The sequence below is a fragment of the Xiphophorus hellerii genome, chromosome 16 (genome assembly GCF_003331165.1).
Source record: "Xiphophorus hellerii strain 12219 chromosome 16, Xiphophorus_hellerii-4.1, whole genome shotgun sequence".
Taxonomy (NCBI): Eukaryota; Metazoa; Chordata; class Actinopteri; order Cyprinodontiformes; family Poeciliidae; genus Xiphophorus; species Xiphophorus hellerii.
Window position 1 is genome coordinate 2,897,675 of NC_045687.1, and position 24,790 is coordinate 2,922,464.

At 42.1% G+C, this 24,790-nt stretch overlaps 1 protein-coding gene and 1 long non-coding RNA gene across 2 annotated transcripts; both read right to left on the reverse strand.

Annotated features, from left to right (window-relative positions):
* Positions 1 to 585: 585 nt before the first annotated feature.
* On the reverse strand, positions 586 to 24,738 carry rapgefl1 (Rap guanine nucleotide exchange factor (GEF)-like 1). Its single transcript, XM_032587748.1, has 16 exons — positions 23,853 to 24,738; positions 22,013 to 22,359; positions 14,783 to 14,861; positions 11,465 to 11,636; positions 9,930 to 10,027; positions 9,713 to 9,825; positions 7,872 to 8,039; positions 7,703 to 7,800; positions 6,623 to 6,745; positions 6,340 to 6,518; positions 5,159 to 5,249; positions 4,995 to 5,045; positions 4,815 to 4,902; positions 3,077 to 3,141; positions 2,219 to 2,273; positions 586 to 2,114 (listed from the first exon to the last, which is right to left on the reverse strand). The coding sequence occupies exons 1-16, from the start codon at positions 24,050 to 24,052 to the stop codon at positions 1,990 to 1,992; spliced, it is 2,052 nt and encodes a 683-aa protein (XP_032443639.1). The 5' UTR covers positions 24,053 to 24,738; the 3' UTR covers positions 586 to 1,989.
* On the reverse strand, positions 13,853 to 14,787 carry LOC116735707 (uncharacterized). The gene is made up of 2 exons (XR_004342416.1): positions 14,680 to 14,787; positions 13,853 to 14,511 (listed from the first exon to the last, which is right to left on the reverse strand). It is a non-coding gene; the product is annotated as an uncharacterized LOC116735707 (long non-coding RNA).
* Positions 24,739 to 24,790: the final 52 nt, after the last annotated feature.

The window sequence follows — 24,790 nt, forward strand, 5'->3', positions numbered from 1 at the left end:
CATCCATCCATCCATCCATCCAACCTGCAGTTAGAAAGACAGATCAGCCTTCATGTCCGGGTCCATCAGCTCTGGTGGTGATCAAAACAACAACAACTCTTTAGATTTCTATAACTGGAGTAAATATGACAGCAGCGTGATGAGCTGTACAAACAAGAACCAAGCGATCCAAACACAACTGGACTGAACTGAACAGAACTCTACTGAAGAAGGAGTAAACAGAACCTCTGTGTGTCTCTGAGCCCTGAGGTTTGACAAAAAGTGCTTCGACCAGCCGGCGCCGCTTCCAGCCGCCTCGGTTTATTGCCTCAGACCCGTCAGAACTGACCAATAGGAAGCCGGTTCTGGGCAGGGGTAGGCGGGTCCTTTGTAGAGCCGGCTGGTCGTTCAGGTGTGACAGCAGGTAGAGAGAAAGAATTTGATCAACTCTGAGGAGTGATGTCATCCCATCAACATGACTGATTGGCTAAATGTCCGGCCAATCAGATTAAAGAGTCACGCTCTCTTAAAGGACCATTCCTTATTTTTTACTCCAGATTTAACCAATCAGGCGGAGGTTTATGAAGTTTATATAGTTTATATCTGAAACCCAGAGGTATACAACAGACTGGTCCTTTAAGAGGAGCCTGATCTGGATCATGTGACCCTCAAACACTGTGAGATGTTCAGGGACCATCATCATTGTCTGGAAACACAAAGACTGTAGAGTCTTCAGACGTTGTTCGGTAGAAAACCAGCATCTACTCTCTGTGATCCAATCAGGTGAGTTGGTGCTCCGTCGGCGTCCACGAGTCCGACCGTCAGTGAATGCATCATCACCTGCCTGGACTCTGAGTGGAATATGGCAGCAGGTATGAAGCCCGGGTCGGCCCCAACATCAGGACCGACCTGAGTCTTTTGTTAAAAACATGAAATCCGCCTCGGCGCGAAACGAAATGATGGCTGTTTTCCTCCTCGCTGTGAACATTTACAGATCAGTTCTGGACAGAACAGAGAACCGCTGTCGGTCTCTGTCCGCAGTTCAGATCAGACGATCGCTCTGCTGCAGCCCCACAAAGTCACAGTACCATCAGCCCTCTGCGGGGGGCGCTGTCCTGCTGCAATAGCTCTTTATCCTCGACCCGTTTGGTCCATGAAGTCAGTGAAAATAAAACCTGAAGTCTGGAAAACCACATCACATTAAATCTTCCAGCCTGACCCCGGCTCAAGGAAGCTGATTGGACGATGCCTGCCATTTATCTGCATTCTGATTGGTCCTGATGGGGTTGGGTCATCAGTTGCTAACACACAGCAATGAAACAGCCTATTTTTTTCTCCAAATATTGTTTCAGGAGAAACATTAAAGCTAAAGGTTTGCTCTTTAATGCATCTTCTGAATTTAAAGGAACAGCATCTAACACCTACTGCCACCTGCTGGTAGAGAAAGATAAACATTTGCTTGATGCTTCACTTTTTTCCTGTATTTTATAGCTGGATCATGGCTGTTTTTTAAATGCATAAAGAGAAAAATCTCAGGTAATAAAGACAAAGTTTGATATCTCTTTAAGAAGAAAACTTTTTATGCCTTTCTGTAACATAAAGATGATTCTCTGGGAGTGCAGGAGGGTGGCAACCATTTTTCAAAAGGGGCCCATTGCCCCACTAACCCCCCCTCAGGAGCGCCACTGATTTTCTGCTACTGCAGCTGAAAATACGCAGAATTTGAGGTAAATAGAAATAAATATGTGAATCGACTGGGTAGACTGGTTTGTGGAGGAGCCGTAACTCCACTTTATGTTCCAGCTGTGTGTTAGGAACCAATGCTTAGGTTTCGGGTCGGTTCTGGTTCTGCAGAGACGAACCAGAAACAGACGAATGAAACCAGAGTTCTGGGTCTCCAGGTTCGGAGGTGTGTCAGAATGATTTATGTTATATGATGAAGAGGAGCAGGTGTAAATCTAACGTCCGGGTCATGATCCTCCTCCTCTTCCTCGCCGCTCCTTCGTCCCTCTACGTGTCTTTGGGCTCCAGCTTGCAGGACATGTCAAACAGCAGGTTCTGGTTGTCGATCACCTGCAACTGACGGACGTAGGCCTTCGTCTGCAGGTGTGAGGGGGACGTCTCTGTATCTATGGCTACCAGGAAACATCACAACATCAGTGAGCAGTCGCAGCTGCAGTGGCAGAAACCTGCCACCAGGTGGAGACAGACAAGACGATGAGGAAGAGTTCGGACTCACCCAGCTGGGAGCTGCGGTACCGTCTGATGGTTCTCACCATTTCAGCCACTTTATGCTGCAGAAAAACGATAAATATGAGATTACTGAGGCTCTGTGGGTCGTGGTTCACAGCACAGCAACAACAGATTAAATCTTACCAAGTACTTTTGTATAGTTTCTACTGCAAATATCTTTGTCTACTTGAAATAAAACAAAACTTACTTAGAAGTAACCTTTCAGCAAGAGATAGGACATTCTTTTAAGTCAATAATTTCTTAATAATGGTGAAAAAGTTGTAGTTCCATTATTTCACTTATAACATGGGAGAAATGTCTTGTTAGAAGTGAATTTATCTGCCAATTTAACTACAACTTTTTCATCATTATTAAGGAATTATTGACTTAAAACAAGCTGCTCTCTCTTGCTGAAAAGTTACTTGTAAGTTTGTTTTTCTTATGTCAAATGTACTAAAATATTTGCACTACAAATTAGACCAAAAACATTGGGTAAGAATTTAATAAATTAAATAAAAGCTGATTTAGGTGCTGTAAAGTTTTCAGTAAAAGTGAATTGAGGCGGTTCTACTTTTTATAAAAGCTTGGTTATAAAAAGATAAATAGTTTGTGTTTTACCCCGATTCAAATTTAAGTTGAACTGCAATTGGGAGCCAAAAGGAATCAATCCAAGGGCCACAAATGGCCCCTGTGCTGCTCTTATTTTTTTCACATGCAATGATTGTGAAACAGTTCTGAGTCTCTTTCTGTCACTTTTAAGCTTTTTACCTGATAACAACTGTTAAGGTAACCTAACGTATTCACCTGTAAAAATAATTAAACATCTGAACATTTCCATTATGTCGTAAGTGGACAACAAACTCACCATCTTCTCAAAGTTGACAAATTCTCCGTGGAACGTTTTGCAACTCTCGTGAAGAAACGTCAAATCTGCAAACGACACGAATCAGAGCGGTCAAGAATCTCACTGATGGAGACAAACGGATTCATCAGATGTGTCCTTAGTTACAAATGATCAAGAATTCACTAAATGAACGGAATTTTATTGCATTTTAAACAATAAAATGTTTATTAAAGGAATTAAATTATTTGTTTAGAGGCATCTTTTAAAGTATTTCTAATATTATATAAAAAAAGCTTAAGAAATAATTTAAAAATCTGCAGAAAGTGATAATTTTTAAATCTGATTAATCAATAGAAGAATCAATCACTATAATAATCATTAGTGTTTTTCACTTTTCACCCACCGGGGGCGCCAGATCACAATTCAAAAATAACAGTTTTCATCTTTTTTTTCCTTTAACCTACTTTCATCCGACTGTGTTGCCATGGAGACGGACAGTGTCAAGCTCCCCAGCATGTCCTCTCTAATAATTAGCAATTATTTGCCTGAGATTTATTAAAAACATAAAAACCAGTGAAACTGTGAAAGGTTACAGGACTGTTGGAAATAATGAAAACCAGAATTTTTGGTTGAATTTTTTATTCTCTTCTTGTTTGGCAGATAAACAAAGAGCCGAATGGCCAGCAGGTCCAACCACGTCTGTTCCTCAGCTGGGAGCAAAGCCCCATGGGAAACGTAGTTAAAGTTTTACCTGAAAATGAGCCGATTACCTTCGCTAACGTCTCACTGAGGATCCTCTGAGATGAAACAGTTGGTGATTAAATCACCACATAAATGATTAAATGCTCACTTTCTTCCTTTACTCTTTTTCTTTTTCATATTTTATGATCTTTGGAAATGTAAATAATTACAACCAGCATGAACAGTACTATAAGCTTAAACTTGTTGATATTTATTTATCATAAGCATCATATAAAAAACGGGAGGATTTTGTATTTCAAGCCATCACTATAAAACATCTGACAAACTTATGTTAACCTTTAACTGTTTTTTCTGATAATGGACTTATTTCTTGTAAATTGTTTACAAGTGTTTAGCCATACTGTTGATTTATCAATTAAGTTACATTTTTTTCATTTAGGTTAATGCTAAATAGTACATTAAAGCTGCACTAGAATAAAAATATTTAGCCAAAATATTAACTTGAGGTAATTTGTGTTTTTATAGTATGTTTTTTATAAATAAATACACTGAGAGGTAATTTGGGAACAGCAAAGTTTCCAGTAAAAGTTTCTGGATAAATGAGGTAAAAAAAAAAAAAAAGTTAGGTCAGAAAATGTGGAAAGAACAGAAGAATTGTTAAAAATCTGTAAAAAAAAATAAAATAAAATAAAATAAAAAATTCTGATTTTTTCCAAGCAATTTTTTGAATTTTCAAACTCACATTTTTTTTTTTCTTGGGAAACATCTGAAAGTTTTTGCTTGTTCCAGAAAAAACAGCAGCATCTTCATGATTCAATTAAGATTTAAAAATATTGGTCAACTTTAAAAAAATAAATAGGTTGGTGCAAAAAAAAAGAAATAATAACTATGTTATAATATATATACTAAGACTTCAGGAAATTTGTGTTTTTATAGTTTGCTGTCACAAAAATACAGTGAGAGGATTGAAAAAAAAAAAATCAAAAGAATAGTTAAAAATCAGTAAAAAACCAGTGAAACCCGTCAGTTTTCTGAGTTCTGCTCGGTTTCTGGTCACCTTTCAGCAGCAGCGGGGTGAACGGGATCAGCGGGGGTCTCAGGCTAGTGATCAGGTCTCTGTAGGATTTGTGGTTCCTGGACGGGTCCTGCAGGAGAAAAAGGTCAAAGGTGAGCATCATGTTTCTGAACTGGGTCGGTTCTGATCGGCACAGACCCAGGATCAGCGTGGGAAACTCACAGCGGTGCTTTCGAACTGCTGGAACTGCTTCCTGAACTTCCCCGGAAGACCCTGAGAACATCAGAGGAGATTTCGTTATCAGATCCAGAGTATCTGGTTCTACAGACGGACTTGGTTTAACAGAACCGCCCTGTCTGTTCTGTTAAAAACCCGGCGGGTCGTACCTCCCAGGTGAGCCGCAGCCTGCTGACGGCCGGGTTGTCCAGACCCAGAACCACCGCCAGGAAGGACAGCAGGTCCTGCTGCTGTTTACAGCTGGAACAGAGCAGAACCGGGTCAGTTCACGGCCTGAACACCAGGAGGCAGCAGAGAGCTGCAGAGGACTGATGCCATTCAGTTCAATTTAAATACTGATTATTGATCATTTATCTCCGATACTGATCACAGTATATGATAAGTTCAACTGTGTATTAGGTTCATTGGAGATAGAAAAACAGAGAAGGAAGCTCAGAGTTTTTTCTGAGTTTGAAAAGCTGAACATTTTCTAGAAAACAAAAAACTCAGAAATACTTTAATTTGAAAAGTTTAAAACTTGCTAAAAAAAAAAACACTACATTTTTAAATATTTTCTTTCTAGAAAAAAATTTGATTAGCTGCTGATTAATCTCAGAAATGTTTGAGAAAAAAAGAGAAAAAAAAAGGAAATTTCTCAGTTTAAAATGTGGTAAATTTTCTAGAAACAAATGAGACATTTTTCAGTTTGAAATGTCAAAGATTTGTGAATAAAATGTAAAAAATGTTGAGATTAATCTCTGAATATTCTTAGAAAAAAAACTTGGAAATTTCTGAGTTTCAAATGTCGAAATGTTTTGACTTTTGGAAATTTTCTGGGTTTCAAAAGTTGAACATTTGACTTTAAAAAAATCAAAAATTACCAAACATTTTCTAGAAAATTTCTGAAATCAATCTAAACTATTTCAAACGGTTCGGAGGTGAGGTAAGCCCCATAAATGTCACCAAACGTCTGTTTTTTCTCCTGCAAATTTTCAACTTTTCATATTCAGAAATTTCCATGTTCTTTTCTTGAAAATTTCAAAAAAATATTTGCAGAAAGTTACTTCTGCTGTTTCTTCTCGATGTACAATGGCACTAATACATCTAACATGAACAAGATTTATTTATAAATCTAAAGAAAAATGTTTCTTGACTTATTTTTTTTATTGGGGGAAAAAATTCCAGTTGAAAATTATTAACATTATTATGTTAGTCTCTCTGGGAGTCATCTAATTACGCATTTATTTATTTATTTACCAAAAATGAAAAATAATTAAATTGGTTCTATGAAGGGAAATAAAATGTTTACATTAGTGATCCTTTCTGTAGTTTGTGTCGATAATAAACTCACAGCGCTGCGATCTTGATGAACTTGCGCAGCAGCTGGATCCTCTTCGGCAGCGATTGGCATTGCAGGATCTCCGTGGCGACCCAGTGCTGCACCTCGCTGCAGCGCTGCAGTACCAGCTCCAGGTTGAGAGGGCGCCAGCGAGACTGCTCGCCGTGAAATACGTAACAGATGAACTCCACCTGCAGGGGGCGATATGGGTGTAGCATTGGATGAAAAAGTTGCAGATTGTTTTTTTCAGCTAATCGCGTTTTTTAAGATTTTTTCCATCAAACGTTTTTCTGACCTCATGAACGCAGCTGAAAAGTTCCCAGTCGAACACCACCAGCTGATTGGCCACTTCCTCTGCCGACATGTCATGAAGTTTGCTGTCGCCAGGCGTCCAGTGGATCTCCTCAGGAAGAGGAAGCTGCAGGAAGTGACATCAGAATTAAAGATGAAAAAACTCCAGACAGAAATCTATCTTCATTGTTGAACTTTGAACCCATTGATAAGTATTTATCAGTAGTTAGTTTTAGTTTTCCAAAATATGGGAACTAAAATAGAGGTTCCTCAAGGCGTGGCACTTGGCCCCCTTTCTTTCTCTTAATTCAAACCTTCTTGCTCTTTGCTAAAAAGAGTTTTTTACATTTTCCTGAATCTCTTTTGTTTCGTGATGAACTGGTGACATTTATCAGGGCTATCACACCTCTAACCCTTCTGAAATAGCTTAAATAGAATAATTTTAAATGTACTTCCTAGAAAAGAGCCAGATCTTTTTTTGAGTTAAAATCTGGACTGGACTCTTTCTAAACTGGACTGGATTGTCTCTAAACTGGACTGGATTGTTTCTAGACTGGACTGGACTGGATTCATTATAAACTGGACTGGATTAATTTTTGACTGGAATGGATTCATTATAAACTGGACTGGATTGATTTTTGACTGTAAATACTCTAGATCTGTGTCATCCTCATCCCCATGCCTGCATTCCAGTTAGGAATGGTGTCAGTTATCCAGTGTCACCAGTTTGATTGATTTATTTGCAGGATTTATTTATGATTTAGTCGTAAACCAAATCTCCATGAACAGAGTCAACTTTGCCCTGAGCCAGAAAGTATTCATAAAAACACTGATTATAACTCATGACGTAATATTCCATGGAATTCCTAATCTGTTCAATGCTTTATTAGGGGTAATTCCAGTCATTACAATAAATACTTCTGGTTAATTATTCATCAAATTAATCAAGTTAGCATAGCGGAGACCTAACTGTCCTCAATAAATGTCTGCAGTCTGATCAGCACGACCCGACATTTTCTCTGGTTTCATTGGCTGTCGCTGCCCTACAATCAATCACCCTTCAATCAATATCATCAATCCTCACCAGAGAGTCGAGTTCAGAGGGTTCACAGGCGAACAGGTGGGTGTTGACACCCAGAGTGGTGAAGACGGCCTCGTCGCTGGGGCGAAACACGGCTTTTTCTGCAAACACAGCCACCATCAGTCACAGCAGGAAAAACCCCAAAACATCCACAACCGGAGGGAAGACGGACCTCCAGCTGAGGTGACGGCCACCAGTATGAGGTTTCCAGGCAAAACTGGTTGGTCCTCGCTGTACTGGAGTTTCTCTTTGACCAGCGCCAGAATCTCTCCGACCCGGCAGGACAGGCGGCTCCGGATGGTGACGTAGGAGTGATCCGGGGTGTAAACCCTGCAGAAGACTGCAAGTACGCAAAAATATCACACTGAGCTGGGAATGTTCACCAAAAAGTCTAATTTATTTGGGTAGAACATTTAAGCAACAAGGCAGTTCAAAGTCCAATAAACTTTACAGTTTGTCAAATCCCATCATCGAAATCTTCAATCAAATGTATTGATCCATTTTCCAGTTATTATGAATCAAAGGGAACTATAAAGAAACAGGTTTTTAGCCTTGATTTAAAGGAACCTAGTTCCTTTAAAGAATTTTAGCGTCCAGTCTCTGAGCTACAGTCCTTCAGGTGATAGAAGGCCGGCTTTGTAACCGTCTTTATGTGATTCTGAAGGTTCAGATTTCAGCCTGGTCTCTAGTTTCCAGCTGTAGTAACTGAAGCTGTGCATTGGCTCTAGATCGTTCGTCTTTAGGTCCAAAGACAACTTCAGTTTTGTTTCTGTTCAGCTGGAGGAAGTTTTGGCACATCCACACGTTTATCTGTTCTAAGCATCTGTTCAGTGATTGGACGGTTCTGGGTCACCTGGTGACATCGTAATGTAGATATTAAATAGGAGGGTTCCAGGGATTGATCCCTGGGGTACTCCACATGTGATTTCTGTCCGCTCCGATGAGAAGTTACCTACTGACACAAAGAAATCCCCGTTCTTTAGGTAAGATCTGAACTGACCCAGTTCTCATAGTCAACCGTGTCAAATCCTGCAATGAGGTCCAACAGAACCAGCACCGTGGTTCTTCCACAGTCTGTATTTATGTGGATGACACTAAACACTGACGAGGGCTGTCTCAGTACTGTGGTAACCATGGAAACCGGAGTGAAAGACGTCAAAGCGGTTTGTTGTTGTTAAGAAACACAGCTTTTTCAATCACCTTAAAGGGGCGGTATCATTTTTTATAGCACAATCAAGTAACTATGTCACCTTCAGTTATCAAAAAGGCTTAAAAGAAACTTTACTTCCTGATTCAATTGGGCCTCTGTCTCTTTAAGAACTCCTGCTCTTTCTGAAGCTCTGCCTTCAGGAAGTCATCACAACCTGCCTCCTCTATTAACCCTTCAACAACGTTTTTACCAGCGTTGCTCTGAGAAGAAGCTCCTATAAGGAACTCAGCAGTTCCACCAGGTGTTTGCTAATTGCTGCTGGCTAGTCTGAAGGAGCTGAGTGGGGGCAGTGGAAGCTCGGAAGCTTCGAAGATCTAGCTCCAAGGAGGAGCTGCGTCTTGAGGGCGGGGCTATGTCTACCCAGGCGTTTTTCACAGGTTGCCATAGAGATAAAAGGATTTCTCACACATGCATGAAAGAATCGAAGCGACACTCCAGGTCTGTTTCGATGTTTAGATGAAGGAATAACATTAGAACATGATGTAAAGCTAAACAAAGTACATTTTAAATGATACTGCCCCTGTAAATCAATACTTAGGGAGATTCTCTGTCCGTCTGCTGGTTATTTATGGAACTGCAGATGAACTGTTGGGTTGGTCCTTAGTATTTGAGTTAAAAGTCCAAACCTCAGATGTGTGTGTGTGTTGTGTTCAGGGTGTGTCGACCAGTGATTTGTATATCCCGACCGCAGATTGCAGCTGTGTTTGCATTTCAATTGTGAGTGTGTGTGTTTAAAGATCACAGCCTTTATAACTCAGATCTGTGTGTGCGTGTGTGTGTGCAGGTATCTGTGGGCGTCGTACTTTCGTCTGAGCCTCTGAAGGCCTCACGGGGCTGCAGGCAAGCATCGATACGTCTGAAGTGTCTGAACAGCGGACGGACCTGCTTCTTCCTGCTCTCCTTCTCCTCGTCAGAGCTGAAATACACAAATATCCCGAATGAAAGCGAATAAACGTGATGAATATCCAACAAAAACAGCAGAATATGTAGTCATAATATCCAGAGTCTTCAACGCCTTACGGGCAGTGCAGGATCTCAGACCATCGCTGCAGCTTGAGGACGTCCTCCACCAGCTCAGGATACCGGGTCAGCTCCTGAACCGCACACATGTACAGCTCCTGCACACAGACAAACCCACAATCTGAGCTCATTCATCCCAAACGGAGACATCAGCACGGAGAACCCGCCGGCAGCAGCAGCAGGTTCAGCTGCTTCACTTTCACTTTCAGGCCTTCTCAGAACCAGCGTCTGGAGATTCCCATCAGGCTGCTTTCCAAACAGTTACTGTCATCGCGTGAATGCAGGAATTGGCCGATAATCATCAGGAAGTCAGGCATGTTGAGGCCTGATGGCGTCTCGCTCTCTGAGACAGATTATGTGAGATTACGTCGTTTTACTGAAAGGCTGGGAAGATTCCTGTTGTTGGTTCTGGAACAACAAAGGCTGAATCCTGAAGGGTTTCAACCGTTAGGATGAAGGTTGGTCTGTGGTGGTCCGACCATCAGGGGATGTTCAAATTTAGCATCTTTAAATTTGCTGTATGTACCTTTTATAAAGTTACATGTTTTTTTTTTACATATTTGTTGAAACTCTTAGCATATCGTGGCAGTTTGGTACAAAACAAATAATCCGTGAAAAAAAAGAATTCAAGCTCCTGTCTTCTCCCAGTGCAAACTAGAAACAACCAATCAGAGTGAGGAGGCGGGTCTTAGTGCCCCCCTCTTTCCCCACTCAATCTCTGTGATGCTACAGCTAGCATAGCCTGTCATGAATGCTAAGGCTACTTAGCATGGCCACCAAAAATTGTGAATAAACAGTTTTCCTGTAATGGTGAGTTGTTTCTCTTCCATTAGCACATTTAGCAGCACATCCAAGAGATTGATTAACAGCACTAAGACCCGCCTCCTGCCTCTGATTGGTTGTTTTTTAGTTGAGAATGGTACATTTCTTCAGATGGAAAAAATGGCTCTGGGAGAAGATGGAGATGTTTCTACAGATTATCTCACAACATGGTGACAGTTTTATGTAAACAACATATTTTTTAATAAAAGTTACAAACTGCAGCTTTAAAGCTGAGGTTTAAAGGAGGAGTGTCATGTTGCCAAAATCCTCAGCTCAAAATGTTGTGATTTTTTTAACCTACTCAACAATAAACTAAACATGAACTATTTTAATTAAACAAATAAAGTAATTAGATTTTTTGAAGTTTTTCCTTGAAAATCACCCAGTTTGCTTTTTATTTATATAAAAATATTTAATCTATTCTCAGCATTAAAAACAGGATCTGGGTCGTTTTGCTCTATTTTTAAAACAGGAATTAAAATCAGATTTGGACTACTTTAGAGTATAAGTCAATGATTAGATGTTGTCAAAAACCAGAAAGCGTGGAACAGGTTACCACATTTCAGTGAGTAGATTCTAATTTAAAAGTCATAGTTTTGTCCTGATTTATTGAATTTATTATTTTATCATGTAGCCTGGTCTTGCAGTCTTTCAGACTGGAGGTCAGTTTGTGTGTCGCTGACCGTCGTTGACCTCTGGCCTCACAACGGTACCTTGGGGAAGCTGTTGCTGCGCTCTCCCTCCTCCTGCAGCAGCTCTCTGTAGGTGTCCAGGTAGCGGAAGGCCATGTTCAGCACCGCCTGCTTCCTCTCGGCGGCGCTCATGGCCGCCTCGGCCTCGCCGTCCCTCCGCTCGCTGCCCCCCCCCTCTGCCTCCAGGGAGAATCTGGAGGAGCGTTTGGGTTAAGGAGGAACCAGGCTGGATGTGAAACACGTGTTTCTGCGGCGCGTGGAAACCTACATGCATTTTCTGTGTTACAGCAGGAGGAGCATCGTTTTCAGCTCAGAGAGAAACGCCGCCATGATGACCCACATTACACCACACACACACGCGCGCGCACATCCTCATCCAGCTGCCTCACCAACACACACACTCTGCTTGTTTCATCCCCTCTGCCCGGCTGATGAGACATGCTTTTTCTGCTCTCTGTTTGCTGAGAATTTCAGCTATATTTCCCATGAAGCTTTGCTCTCCTTCGCCATCAGCTCCTTGTTCTTCTGATTTTTAATCAGGTCTATGACCATTTAATCCTGCATAGAGGACAGATGTGAACATCCTGAGAGGAAAAGTCCCTGAATCTCTGTAATACAACAAAGGGAGAATTATTTCTGTCCGTTTCTTTCACTCTTCTGCTTCCACCCACATCCCTCTCTTCCTCTCCATCTCCCTGTGGGGGAGGATTCATGCGGATGGATGTAAAAAAAACTGGCAGTTTTCATATCAGCCGTCATGAACTGAACTAATCAGAACACAACAGAAGAAAACGGCTTTCACGTCCCGTAGAGGTTTCCAGTTCAGCCGGTTTCAGAAAACTGTTTGCGGATGATGCAGGTCGTGTTAAGCTCAGATGATTCCGCAAAAACTTCCAGGAGAACGGGAAACAGTTTGCGTGACTCAGATTGTAAAGTTGTTTGCAGATGACGCACTCAAATTAAGTTTGAATGGTTATGCAATAATTTGCAGGAATGTGTGAAACAGCCGGCATCAGATTGTAAAGCTGTTTGCTGATGATGCAGTCATGTTAAGCTTAGAAAGTCACAAAATAATTGGTAGTAGAATGGGAAACAGTTGGAATGACTCAGATTGTATAGTTGTTTGCAGATGATGAAGTCGTGTTAAGCTTAGAAACAATTCTCCGGCAACAACGTGCAGCAGAATATGAAAGTCAACACAATTCAGATTGTAAAGATGTTTGCAGATGACGCACTCAAGTTTGAATGGTTATGCAATAATTTGCAGGAGTCTGTGAAACAGTTGGCATCAATTTTTTAAACTGTTTGCAGATGTATTAAGAAGTCAAGTTAAGTTAGGATGGTGCTTCAATCATTTCCACAAGAATGAGAATCACTCAGCATAATTCAGATTGCGAAGCTGTTTGTTGTTTGCAGATGATGCAGTCATGTTAAGCTTAGAAAGTTCTGCAATCGTTTTCACAAAAATGTGAAACAGTCGACACAATTCAGATTGTAAAGTTGTTTGCAGATGACGCACTCAGGTTTGAATGGTTATGCAATCATTTGCAGGACTTTCTCAAACAGTTGGCATCAGATTGTTAAGCTTTTTGCAGATGATGCATCGTTTTTGTTCTGAGACTTTTAGATTGAGTCATTTGTCGCTGAAGGTGAAACAGTCAGGATTATAATCAGAACCTTCAACTCTGAGGCGATGGATTCATCTGGAAACTGGATTTCCACCTGCAAGTTTGGAGTCATGATTCAGGGTCTGGGGTATTAAGAAGTGGATCTACCAGTCGGTACTTCCCCATTCCTCGCCTCAGTCATTAGTTAGGCGTAGGAACCAAAAGAATGTGATCATGAATGCAAACAGCTGAAATAATCTCCCTGCAGGCTGGGCTCAGCCTCAGGAGAGAAAAAGTTTCAACATTCTGAACATAGTGATGCTCATCAAAGGTGCAACTTTACGTCAATCACACTGTGTTTCTGATTTCCACACAAACAGTGTTTACGTGACACATGAGGGTGAGACATGTTACAAACCCTCAGGAGCATGAAGACGGTACCCAACACTGGCATCTTTTCCTCTCTTTACTTTTCTACTTAATTTATTATTCTATTTATGAGATTATTTTAAAGCTTGTAGTGTTCAAATTTTGTTTTTCTGAACATATGACAATTTTTTTTTTTTTTAAATGAACTTGGATCAATTGCAAAAGCATGATGTTTCCTGGTATGCATCCTTTCTTCGTAACAAGGAGCTCAGGCTTTTCACAGGAACCAGATGAGGTGGTTTGAGAATCTGTTGGTTTCTTTTTTCCATCATCTCCAAACAAAACGAGGCTCTCATTTTATATTCAGAAAACAGTTTAACTCCATTCTACCAAGAACCAAGATGCTAAAGAGTTAAGACGCGTTCACACCAGCCATGTTTAATCCGCTTTAATCCAGCTCCAGACCATTTGCCTGGAAAATCCGGTTCCTTTGGGGAGGTGAGAATGCGTAATCAAACTCTGATGTGGACTGAAAGAACGAACTCTGGTCCGCCTATAAACCTTGGTCTGGATCGGTTGAAGTGAATTGTGGTGCGGTTCGGATGCATATGTGAACGCCAAGTGTGCCAAAAGCAGGAAGTGAACTATATCGCAAGGCATGCTAGCAGGCTAATGCTAGCAGGCTAATGCTAGCAGAAGAAATGACTTGTCGTCTTTTACCAACAACAAATCTGAAGCTACTCTATTTTTGTTTACATTTATCGAAGAAGGACGTTCCACTCAGTGTCTTCTTCAGAGGCTTTCATGTTGTTTCCTTCATGAGGTTATATGTGCAGCGCCCCCACAGGCGAGGAGGGGAACTGTTTTTCAAAGGGTTTGGTTGGTTTGACTCAGTTCAGTGTGGAAGAGGACCACAGCATCTGAGAATGTAACAAATGTTGCAGTTTTGGTTCCCAATCGGACCGATCCTACCAGACTATCATGTATGAAACATTCGTAAAAAACGGTTCCTGGATCAGGCTGCAAGATCTCTGTTGTGGAAGCGTTTTTCTCCTGAACCTGAACGTGGTGAAATGTTCCTTTTTCTCTCCTCTGGAACACAAACAAACAGAAAGAAGGTGGGGCAAAAAAAAAAAAAAGAAAGAAACTCGGTAACAAACATGAGGTAGAGTCAGCAGGCTGCAGGCAAAGAGGAGGGAAAAACACGACTCGCAGCTACACAACGGGAACAAAGCCGCTGTTAATACCCTGGAATCAAACCTGCGAAGCTCGTCCCTCATTCCGATCGCATTAAACACACCGGCGCATGCACGTCGCACCGCAGCGCTGTGAGCGCATTCAGTCAGGCCCAGGACAAGGATACTGCTGCAGCAGGACTTGCTGGAGCCTGTCGGCCGCCAGGAAGATGGGATGTGTCAACATGAAGTCATCCAGCAGGGTTTCTGCATACAGACACACAGAGAGGTTAGATGTTACACGCTGCACCTGAACGCAGCACAGACATTTCAAACTGGAGCCAGAGGACTCCACCTCTGATTTGCAGCATGTTCATTAAAGCAGATGAGTCAGGTGGAGGCTGAGGGACGCCTTCACCTCCTCCAGCCTCAGAGCTTCTGGTTTTCTACATGCAGAGTGAGTCCTGACAGGACAGCAGCGTCTCTGCGCCTCGGAGGAGGATGCAGAGACGAGGCCGCCTCTGATTATACGTTAGGGCATGACACGCAGCGAGCCGAGAGGCGGCGGCGAGGAGCTGCTGCAGCCGACGGCTGTAATTTAAGATGCTGAAGCAGCACGACGCGCCTCAAACCTGTGGTCACATTTACTAAAATACACTGCTGCGCTGCGTGTGTGTGTGTGAGAGAGAGCCATGCTGCAGTGGGTGTGTCCAGTCCAAGCCCGCCTCTCTGCAGGCGGTTACCATAGAGACAACACGTCGCTGACAGTGAGAGGATGGAGAGAGAAATGTGCGAGAAGAAGAAGAAACTGATAAAAAAAAGGAGAGAAATCAGAGTGCTAGCTGCAGGAAACCGGATCAGAACCGATCAGTTAAAACATTTAAAACTAAAGATGGATTTAATCTGTAGGGAGACAAAAACACCTTCAAATCAGAGCTGCAACTATTGATTATTCTGATGACTAATCAATTAATCGGACAAAAAATGTCACATTCTGCAGATTTTTCACTTAATATCTTAAAAGATGCAAATGAACAAATTTCATTCCTTTCTTAACTAAGAAAATAAACATTTTCTTACCTAAAATATAGAAAATTATGCATCTACAGCCAAAAATCAGCTTCTATGAACATGTGAAAACTCAACCTTATTTCAATAATCGATTAATCATGATTAATCCGATTAATTGTTTCAGCCCTACTTTAAATATATTTTTTTTGTGGCTCTATTTAAATGTTATTTTGTAGCAGTGGAGGCTTTGAGCTGTTCAAACTCTTCCCAGATTGATGAGCAGCAGCAATTGCCTCTCTAAAATCATTATTCAGTTACTAAATTAGTTAACAATTATTTCAATAATCAATTAATCACAATTAATCCAATTAATTGTTTCAGCCCTACTTAAAATATTTCACTTTTTTCTTCTTGAAAAGATGCACAGAAGTGCAGAGATCATCTGTCCAGCGCAAAATAATCCAATAACCAGAACCAAACCCATTTGGACACCAACTGGAGTCCATATCGGTACCAAACCCGTTTAAATTTCCACCCTAGAACCCAAAACAATTTCAACAAAACTGTTAATTCAGAACAGGGAGTCCCACATGTTGTCAAATCTGGACCCAGAACCCATCCAGGTGACCCGTTGATCAGTCTGGGTCCACAGTGATCAACAGTGATCCAACTGGATCCCAGTTTCCCTGCTGGGATCTGTAGAACATTTGACTGATTTTCATCCCTAAAGGCTGAAATTTCACAGGAGATGGGAATGTTTTATAAGTGGCTTTAGAGCCGGAGACGAAGCGAACGGATAAAGTTCTGCTTGGCTGGCGGAGAGAAAGGTCCATTCACAATGTGAAGCCGAGCAGAAACTAAAATCTGGGACCAGAGCGGAGGACGACACGGCGGAGCTGCATTCACATCTACTCAGAAAAACAGAAATATCCACTAGAACATCTAAAAAAAAAAACTAGATACAGTACATAAAACATACAAAAGAAACAGTCATTTTGTACAGGTTCATTAGACAGTAAAATATTTCAAGCTTTTATTATGATTTACAGGAAAGATTGAAACAATTAATCTAATTAAATATGATTAATTGATTGCTGGAATAGCGTCAATTAATTTAGTTGATTATTGGATAAAAAGATCGTTAACTGGTATAGAAAAACTCTAAAAAAAAAGCCATTTACTTGAAAAACCACATATTCTGAGCAATAATTAAGCCAAAACTGTATAATATACAGATTTTTATCTGTAAATCTGTTTTATCCAAAACTCCTCAGTTTTAGTTTCACCTGGTTCAGATTTACTTTACTTCTGCTCAGACAAACTGAGCTTTAGTTCATCTGAACGTCTAATACGTTACATTTATTACAGTTTATTGTGAAAAGAAGAATAAAAGTGTTTGAGGAGAGCTTCATGTTTCTTTAGAAGCAGGAAGTCTGGAGGCCGGACAGCAGACGGACACGCAGACGGACAGGCAGACGGACAGCAGACGGACAGCGGACGGACAGCGGACGGACAGCAGATGGACACGCAGACGGACACGCAGACGGACACGCAGACGGACAGCAGACGGACAGCAGACGGACACGCAGACAGACAGCAGACGGACACGCAGACGGAACAAGGTTTTAAAGTCGCTCTGACCTCAGGGTCTCATTCTGAACACACGACTGAATCCAGGATTCACTTTAACTGCTTTTCTCCATGAGGAGAATAAAATACAAAAATATGTTTTTTAAATACCAGATCCAGGTTACAATTTTAATCAATTTGATGGAAATTTAAAAATGGCTTTTACTTTATGAGAATGTTTGTCCAAATATGAGAAAATAGTCAAAAAAATGTCAGGGTCTGACATGATCAGCTCAGTTCATCAGCTGATTGTTTCTAAGTTCTGCTTCTGATAATAATTTGACGCTGATGTGTTAAAAGATTTTTTTTAAACATCTGAACAACTTATACCAAAGTACAGTTTTTTGTGTTATTTCCCATGTTGTAGTTCTCATAAAAATACAACTTTATCCTTGTAATTAAAATAAAAACCTTAGTCTGGTGCTAATACTCATTTTATTCAGATTTGACCTGAATTGTACTGAAACATGCTTTCCAAACAAGATGGCGGCCTTGGAGGCGCTGATTTCACTCTGAACTATGAAAACCCAACAGAAAAAATCTGTATTTTCCAAAAATGTAATCTTCAAAAACCAAAAGCTCGATTAATCGATCAAATCCAAGCCGCCCAGCCCTACCAGGAAGCGGATTTGGGTTGATTTGCCCCGTTGATTCGTCCTGGATGCATCTTGCTCAGGATGTGGAGAAGTTTCCCAGCTGAAGCTTTAATTTCTGCGTTTTTCCTCCCACCTCCTCGGCTCGGTTTCTCTTTCCGCCTCCCACTCTGCCTCCCCTCCCAGCGTCTCGCAGAGAGCTGGTTGCTATGTGAACAGGTGCTAAAAGAGCCTCTTGTGTTTCTGCGCGTCCAAACGGAGCGCAAGCGGGACAAACGTGCAGCTCGGAGGGGTCGACGAAGGCGATGAAGAGGAGGAGGAGGAGGAGTGAAGGTAAACGGATCCAGAGAGGTAAACGAGTGGGATCGTTTCTCTGAAGAAAACCTTCCTCCCACACACGGATTCACTCGTTTCTGCTCCGGAGCCACCCGGCCGTCATTCTGCCACCGACTGGTGCAGAAACACAAAATCTTACAAGCATCTTGGGTTTAGTTTCTACTGCAAACATCTCAGAACACTTGAAATAAGACAAAACTAACAGTCAACTTGTAAGCGAGCAGAATCCCAGAAACCAAAACCGGAAACAGATTAACGGCTGCAGGACAGAGACGAGTCCGGCCTTCGGCTCAAACACCAAACCAAAAACTTTTCCTTCCACTTTAAATCCACAAAAAGATTTTATGTGAGGCAGGAGCTGCGTTCCCATTGAGCAAAAGTTATATTCTGCAACGCCGCATTAGAGCCATTCTAGACACAAAAACTCTAAAGAAGTAAATTTCAGCCAAAAAACCCCCAGAAATTTTCAGATTCATCTCAAAAGTTTTGTAGAAAAAAAATAATTTTGCTTCAAAATTTTAACATTTTTGAGACAAACTCAGCAATTTTGAGGTTAATCTCAAAAGTTTTAGAAAAAACATGGGAAATTTTTGAATTTCAACATTTCTCTTATAACAAGACATTTTTCTTATGTTATAAGTGAAATAATCTGCTAGTGGAACTAGTATTGTTTTTCTTTTCTCAGAAAAATAAGCTCCAATATTTTGCTGAAAAGTTACTTGTAAGTTAGTTTTCAAGTGTAATACGATATTTGCACTGGAAAGTATAAAAATACTTGGTAATATTTGTTTTTTCTGCTCTGTTCAAGCAGCTGAACTCGAAGGAAGTGTGTGACAAACACACACACGCTTCTTGTTTTACGTGTGAGGCCTTAAAACTAGAATAAAATCAAACAGTTCTGGATTAAAATAGGGATGAAATCCAGGGAAAAAGCAGGATAATTCTGGAATAAAAAGCTTGTTGGTTGTGACTTCCTGTGGACGGACGGTTTGGGTCGGGTTCTGACGTGTCGCTGTCTGAGCCTAAAAGTTTCAATCTGTTGTTTCTTTTTCTTCTCCAGGACAATAAAACGACTGAAACGTCTAATTAGAGCCTCAGAAAGAGGCTTAATTAGAGTTTCTGGAGGCCAAAAACACAAACACACACACACACACACACACACTTAACTGTGTTTGTGTCTCTGTGCAGAGGATCTGAGTTTTCGCCCTCTTATGTAACATCTTTCTGCTTTTGCTTTCATTCATTGTGGTTCTGCAGGTATTTTCCAGGTGAGCCACCTGTTCCCACCCTAAGCTGTGTTCTGTGTGCCAGAGTCAACCAGGAAGTGATGTCACCAGGTGAGAGCGTCCCACCTGCAGCAGGATTTGTTCTGGTTCTCTCGCTATGAAAGATCAAACTGTTCCAGGACGGTCGAGGAGCAGGGAGCCAATCAGATCGCAGGGAGGGCGGGTCTTTGGAATGCACACACATACACACCCCTACACACACACACACGGTGTGTGAGGCGAAGCAGAACCTTGGGTCTGGATTATCAAAACAAACGTAAAAACTCTCCTTCCCTCCAGAAACAAGCGGCCAGCTCTGATTGGCTGACGGTTCAAACATCACACTCCTCCTCTTCATCAGCTCTGGCCCCGCCCCCAGCAGGTAAAACCTGCCAGGTGAGGAGCCTTGATGGGGAAGAACTTGCTCTTCAAATGTTGGCTAAAGCAGAGAAACGGTCCATCAGAACCGAGCAGAATCCCAGAACCTTCCGGATCAGAAACCAAAACCGGAGACAGAGAAACGGCTGCAGGACAGAGAGACGCGTCCGTCCTTCAGCGGAGACACCAGAACTAAAACGTTTCACGTTAAATCCGCAAAAAGGTTTATGAGGCAAAACTTTGTCAATATTCTGAGTTTTAGGGTCACAATAAATAGAAAAACAAAAACGGAGTAAAAAATTAATTCTGAGATTAATCTCAGAATTTCATAATTTTCAAAGAGTCAAACAGAAACAGCAGCTTGTTATGAAAAATCTTAATGTTTTAATGTATATTAACTTTATTTTTATTAACTTAAAATATTCCATGGTAATAATTTATTAATATACAAATTTAAAATAAATATGTTTATTATTCTTTGTATTAGAACCAGAGTTTTACGTAAACAAAATATTCCGATATTAAACTCTTTGTCTCTAAAAAACATTGTTGTAATATAATATTTTTAATAACAAACTATATCCAGTACCACTCTTATATATTTACATTAATTTTGTAATGTTTTTATATTAGATATTTCCATAAATCATTCAGATTCAAAATGTCCATATTAACAATATTTAATGCAGCTTAATGAAATAATTTTCTATTTGCTTCATTTTTGTATATTTTCAGGTTTTGCATGTTTTGAAAAGTTTTTTTTTTTTTAATCCGATTGACTGTTTCCAGTCTGACTCCAGTTCTGTTCTCTTCCTGTTCCGGACCGGATCGTCGGATCGTCGCCGTCGGGAACAGAACTTGTCACAGTTCTGCAGCTTTCAGAGACAAACTGTGAAGCTCCGATGAAACCGGTGAACAGAACCCGTTGCATAAGAACCAGCAGAACAAACGAGCGGGCGGATCATAAAGAGTCCTTTGTGAGAGTTTGTTGAGGCGACAAGAAGCTTCCTAATTATTAATGAGACTGAAATCACCTGCTGGGGGTGAGAAAACATGGAGCCAAACACAAACTGCACAATAAAGATAAATATTTTAAAATTCTTAAAAATATTTTAACTATTAGTCGGAGTCTTTAATTAAACGCAAATAATTTAGGTTAGAAAATTGAAAATGAATTACTAAGACATAACAAACCTTCACAACAATATAAAAACATTAATAAAACAAGAATTCAGAGAAATATTTAAAGCTAAATAAAGAGGTTTATGATTAGAAGTTTTGAAATTGTTTTAGGTATTTATAATTTACTTCAAATTTAATGTTTACCTTATTTTATTTTTTATTATTATATTATTTCAAGAACATGTGAAACATCAGTTCAGTCAAACAAAATGGAGGATTTTGGAAATATTATTATTTATCCAATTATAAATGTAAATGTATTTTAATTTACTAAAATTTGAGGAATTTTGTGGCATTTGAATATTTTTTCTTTTTAATATTTTTTCTTTTTAATATTTGCTGCTTTTGTGTTTGTGTAAAAAAAAATAAACTTAAACAGAAAGACAGCAGAACCCATCAGGAGAGGAGAGAGAATCAGAGGCTGCAGCCAGAAAGAAAGAGGAGGAAGAGGAGCAGCAGGAGGAGGAGGAAGAGGAGGAGAAGCAGGAGGAGGAGAAAGAGAAGGAGGAGGAAGAGGAGCAGGAGGAGGGGGAGGAAGAGGAGGAGGAAGAGCAGGAGGAGGAAGAAGAGCAGCAGCTGGAGCAGGAAGAGGAGGAGGAAGAGAAAGAGGAGGAGGAAGAAGAGGAAGAGCAGGAGGAGGAAGAAGAGCAGCAGCTGGAGCAGGAAGAGGAGGAGGAAGAGAAAGAGCAGGAGGAGGAAGAGAAAGAGGAGGAGGAAGAAGAGGAAGAGCAGGAGGAGGAAGAGGAGCAGCCTGCTGTAACAACCAGGCTGAACAGATACTCATTATGTAACCTGTGAAGCTTCCAGCTGAGGCTGCAGGAAAATCCTTCTGCACGCCTCCAACTGGACCAGAACCAGAACCTGGACAAGAACCTGGACCAGAACCTTCACAGTCACTTCCTGTTCTGCGGTTGGAGTCTCTGCTACAGCTTTCAGAACAAAACCAGAAAGACATCCATCCATCCATCCATCCATCCATTCATCCATCCATCCATCCGTTCCTCCATCCATCCTCAGGTCTTACCTGAACAGTGTCCGAACCGTTTTCCCGCCACCCCGTCCAGAACCGCTAACGTCAGGTTATCTGGAGTGTCGGGATGAAGAGGCGTCCCTCCTCCTCCTCCTGGACCGGATCCAGAACCTCCTCCTCCTCCTCCGCTGCTCTCCGTGATCAGGCTCGCCTCGGAGCTCTGCTCGTCGCTGGACAGAGACGGACTGCGGACGTCTCCTCCTCCAGAACCAGAACCGGAACCGGATCCAGACCCGGATCCAGAACCAGAACCGGAGCAGGAGCCGTTGGCGCTGCATGGAACTGAGGCCAGCCCGGTTCCTGCAGCGGAGGGCCAGGAGGGGGGGTCCTCGCTGTCAGGGCTGCAGGGGTCAAAGGTCAATATTTAGACTCAATCCATCTGAGGGAAGGAGGAGCAAGTTTGGTCCGAACTCTGACAGGATGTGACATCACCACTCTTCATTTCCCCTCCCTCTGTGCCATGCTACAGAGGGCGCCATGCTACAGGGGGCGCCATGCTACGGGGGGCGCCATGCTACGGGGGGCGCCATGCTACGGGGGGCGCCATGCTACGGGGGGCGCCATGCTACAGGGGGCGCCATGCTATGGGGGGCACCAAAAAGAGGCCTTTTCTGTACTGAACAGCTATTTGTGCTTTGAAAACCTGAATTCATCATAATGGTTTCTAGATTTTTGGTAACTTTTTGTTCTGTAATTTTTCTATTTCTGTTTTCTACGGAGGGAAATCTCTGAGCGGCTGTTTAACATCCCACTTAAGCATCGGCCTCTGGGGCCTTTTCAGTTCCTGCTTTCAATCACGGCTCCGAACTGAAGGAAGCCGAACATTAAATGAGTCCAGAGCTGCTGTGAATGAAGAACCACTGAGGTACGGTGGCTGAGAAGGCTCAAACCGCTGGAACAGAAACTCAAACTAAACTACAATAAAACAGAAGTAGAAAACTTTCAACACAAATTATGTCACTATTATTATTATTATTATTATTATTATTATTATTATTATTAAAAAGCAAAAAATTCATATAAAAACTTTTTTTTCTATAGAAATTCAACAATTTTTTCACATTGAAATTAGGAATAAAATCTAAAAGTTAACAGAACAAATCAATCTGTTCCAGAATTGTTTACACCCAGAACATTAAACCCAGTTAAACCTTCTGGCCACTTTATTAGGAACACCATTTCAATTCAAACACAAAAAGCTGAACAGCCAATCAGATGGCAGCAAACCATTGCAGATATTCATCCAGATGTGGAATAAAAGACGAGCTGAAAATCAAACTGAGCATCAGAACAAAGCAGAACAGAACCAGAGTTCTGGTGCTGACCAGACCCATCCATTTAGGACCACAGTGGACCCATGTTCTGATGATAAACTGGGTCAGAACAAACAGTAACTAGGACAAGGAGGTTCTCATCATGGATCTCATCTCTGCTTCATGCTATGATGGACCAGAACCTCCATAGAGAACTAAATGATCCAATCCAGAGCTTGCATGGTGTACCTAATAAAGTGGCCAGTAACTAAAGATGTGAAGATATATATTATTTTCTGATTTGGAACCAAAACTGTTATTTTATTTTCTAAGACATTCAGACTGTAGAAAAACAGTCTTCAGTCAGAAGTTCCTTCAAAGTCGCTGCAACATAGACTGCTACAGGAGACTTCTGAAGAATTTGAATTAATAGGAATTACAACATTTAATTTCCCTTTGGGACAAATAACTGGGATTATAATTTGAATTTTGAATCTAAATGACATCAAACTTTAACCTTTGCTTTGGGTCCGCCTCTTTTATTCATTTCTAATGAATTTAAGATGCAGAACCGAACTCACCTGAACACCTCCCGCGCGTGGCCGCTTTCAGGTGATGTCTCCCTGAAGAACGGGACGACCCGGGACAGGCTGGCCCTCCTGCGGGACGCCCCGGTGCCGCCGCTGGCCTTGTCTCCCACTCCGCCGAACCCCCCGGCCCGCGTCAACGCGGTGGTCTGCTTCTTCAGGAACTTCTCCAGCGGTTTCATCCCCGCCGGCATGGTTCTTCTCTGGACCGGGGACCTGGGGGGCTGAGACCTGGGGTCCAGAGACCTGGGTGGGTTGCTGAGACTCGGGATTCGGTAGCTGCTGCTGCTGCTGGTGGTGGCGGGGCAGCGGCGCCTACATCATCCGGCCCCCGCAGTTCGGGTCAGGGAGCGCAGGTGCGTGCAGGTAAGAGCGGACCCTCCTGGGTTCTGCAGGCTGCTGTGGACCACCAGTCCGGGGCTATCCCATGGATGATCCACTCGGTCTCCGGAGCTCCGCGCACCGACAGCCGCTCCTCCACCAGCTGCTCTCCGGCTTCAGTCGCTGCCTCTACACGCAGCTGCGGTTCCGAGCTCCGGTTCCGAGGGCGTGTAAAAAATAAATAATAATAAAGACCCAAAGAGAGCTTCTTCAATCCGCGCTGCGACTCTACGGCTCCGGACTCAGATCCGGACCCAAATCTCTGCGGATCGCTGTTTCCTCCTCGCTCACCTGGCCCGGTGCGTTTGGGTGCGGTGGGTTTTCCGAGCCTCGCCGGCGGTTCTCCGGTTCTGCAGACTCTTCGAAGCGGTCCAGTGGGGTTTTAGGTTCCCCCAAACCGATCTCCGGTCCCGGTCCTCCTGGTGAATTTCTGGATGAGCAGTGATGAAGAGCACGCGCGCGCGTTCCCCCGCCCTCCCCTCCGCGCGACTGACGATCTGCTGCAGTTGCGCGTTCCCGACACTCGCACTGCACGGCGGCGCGCAGGCACA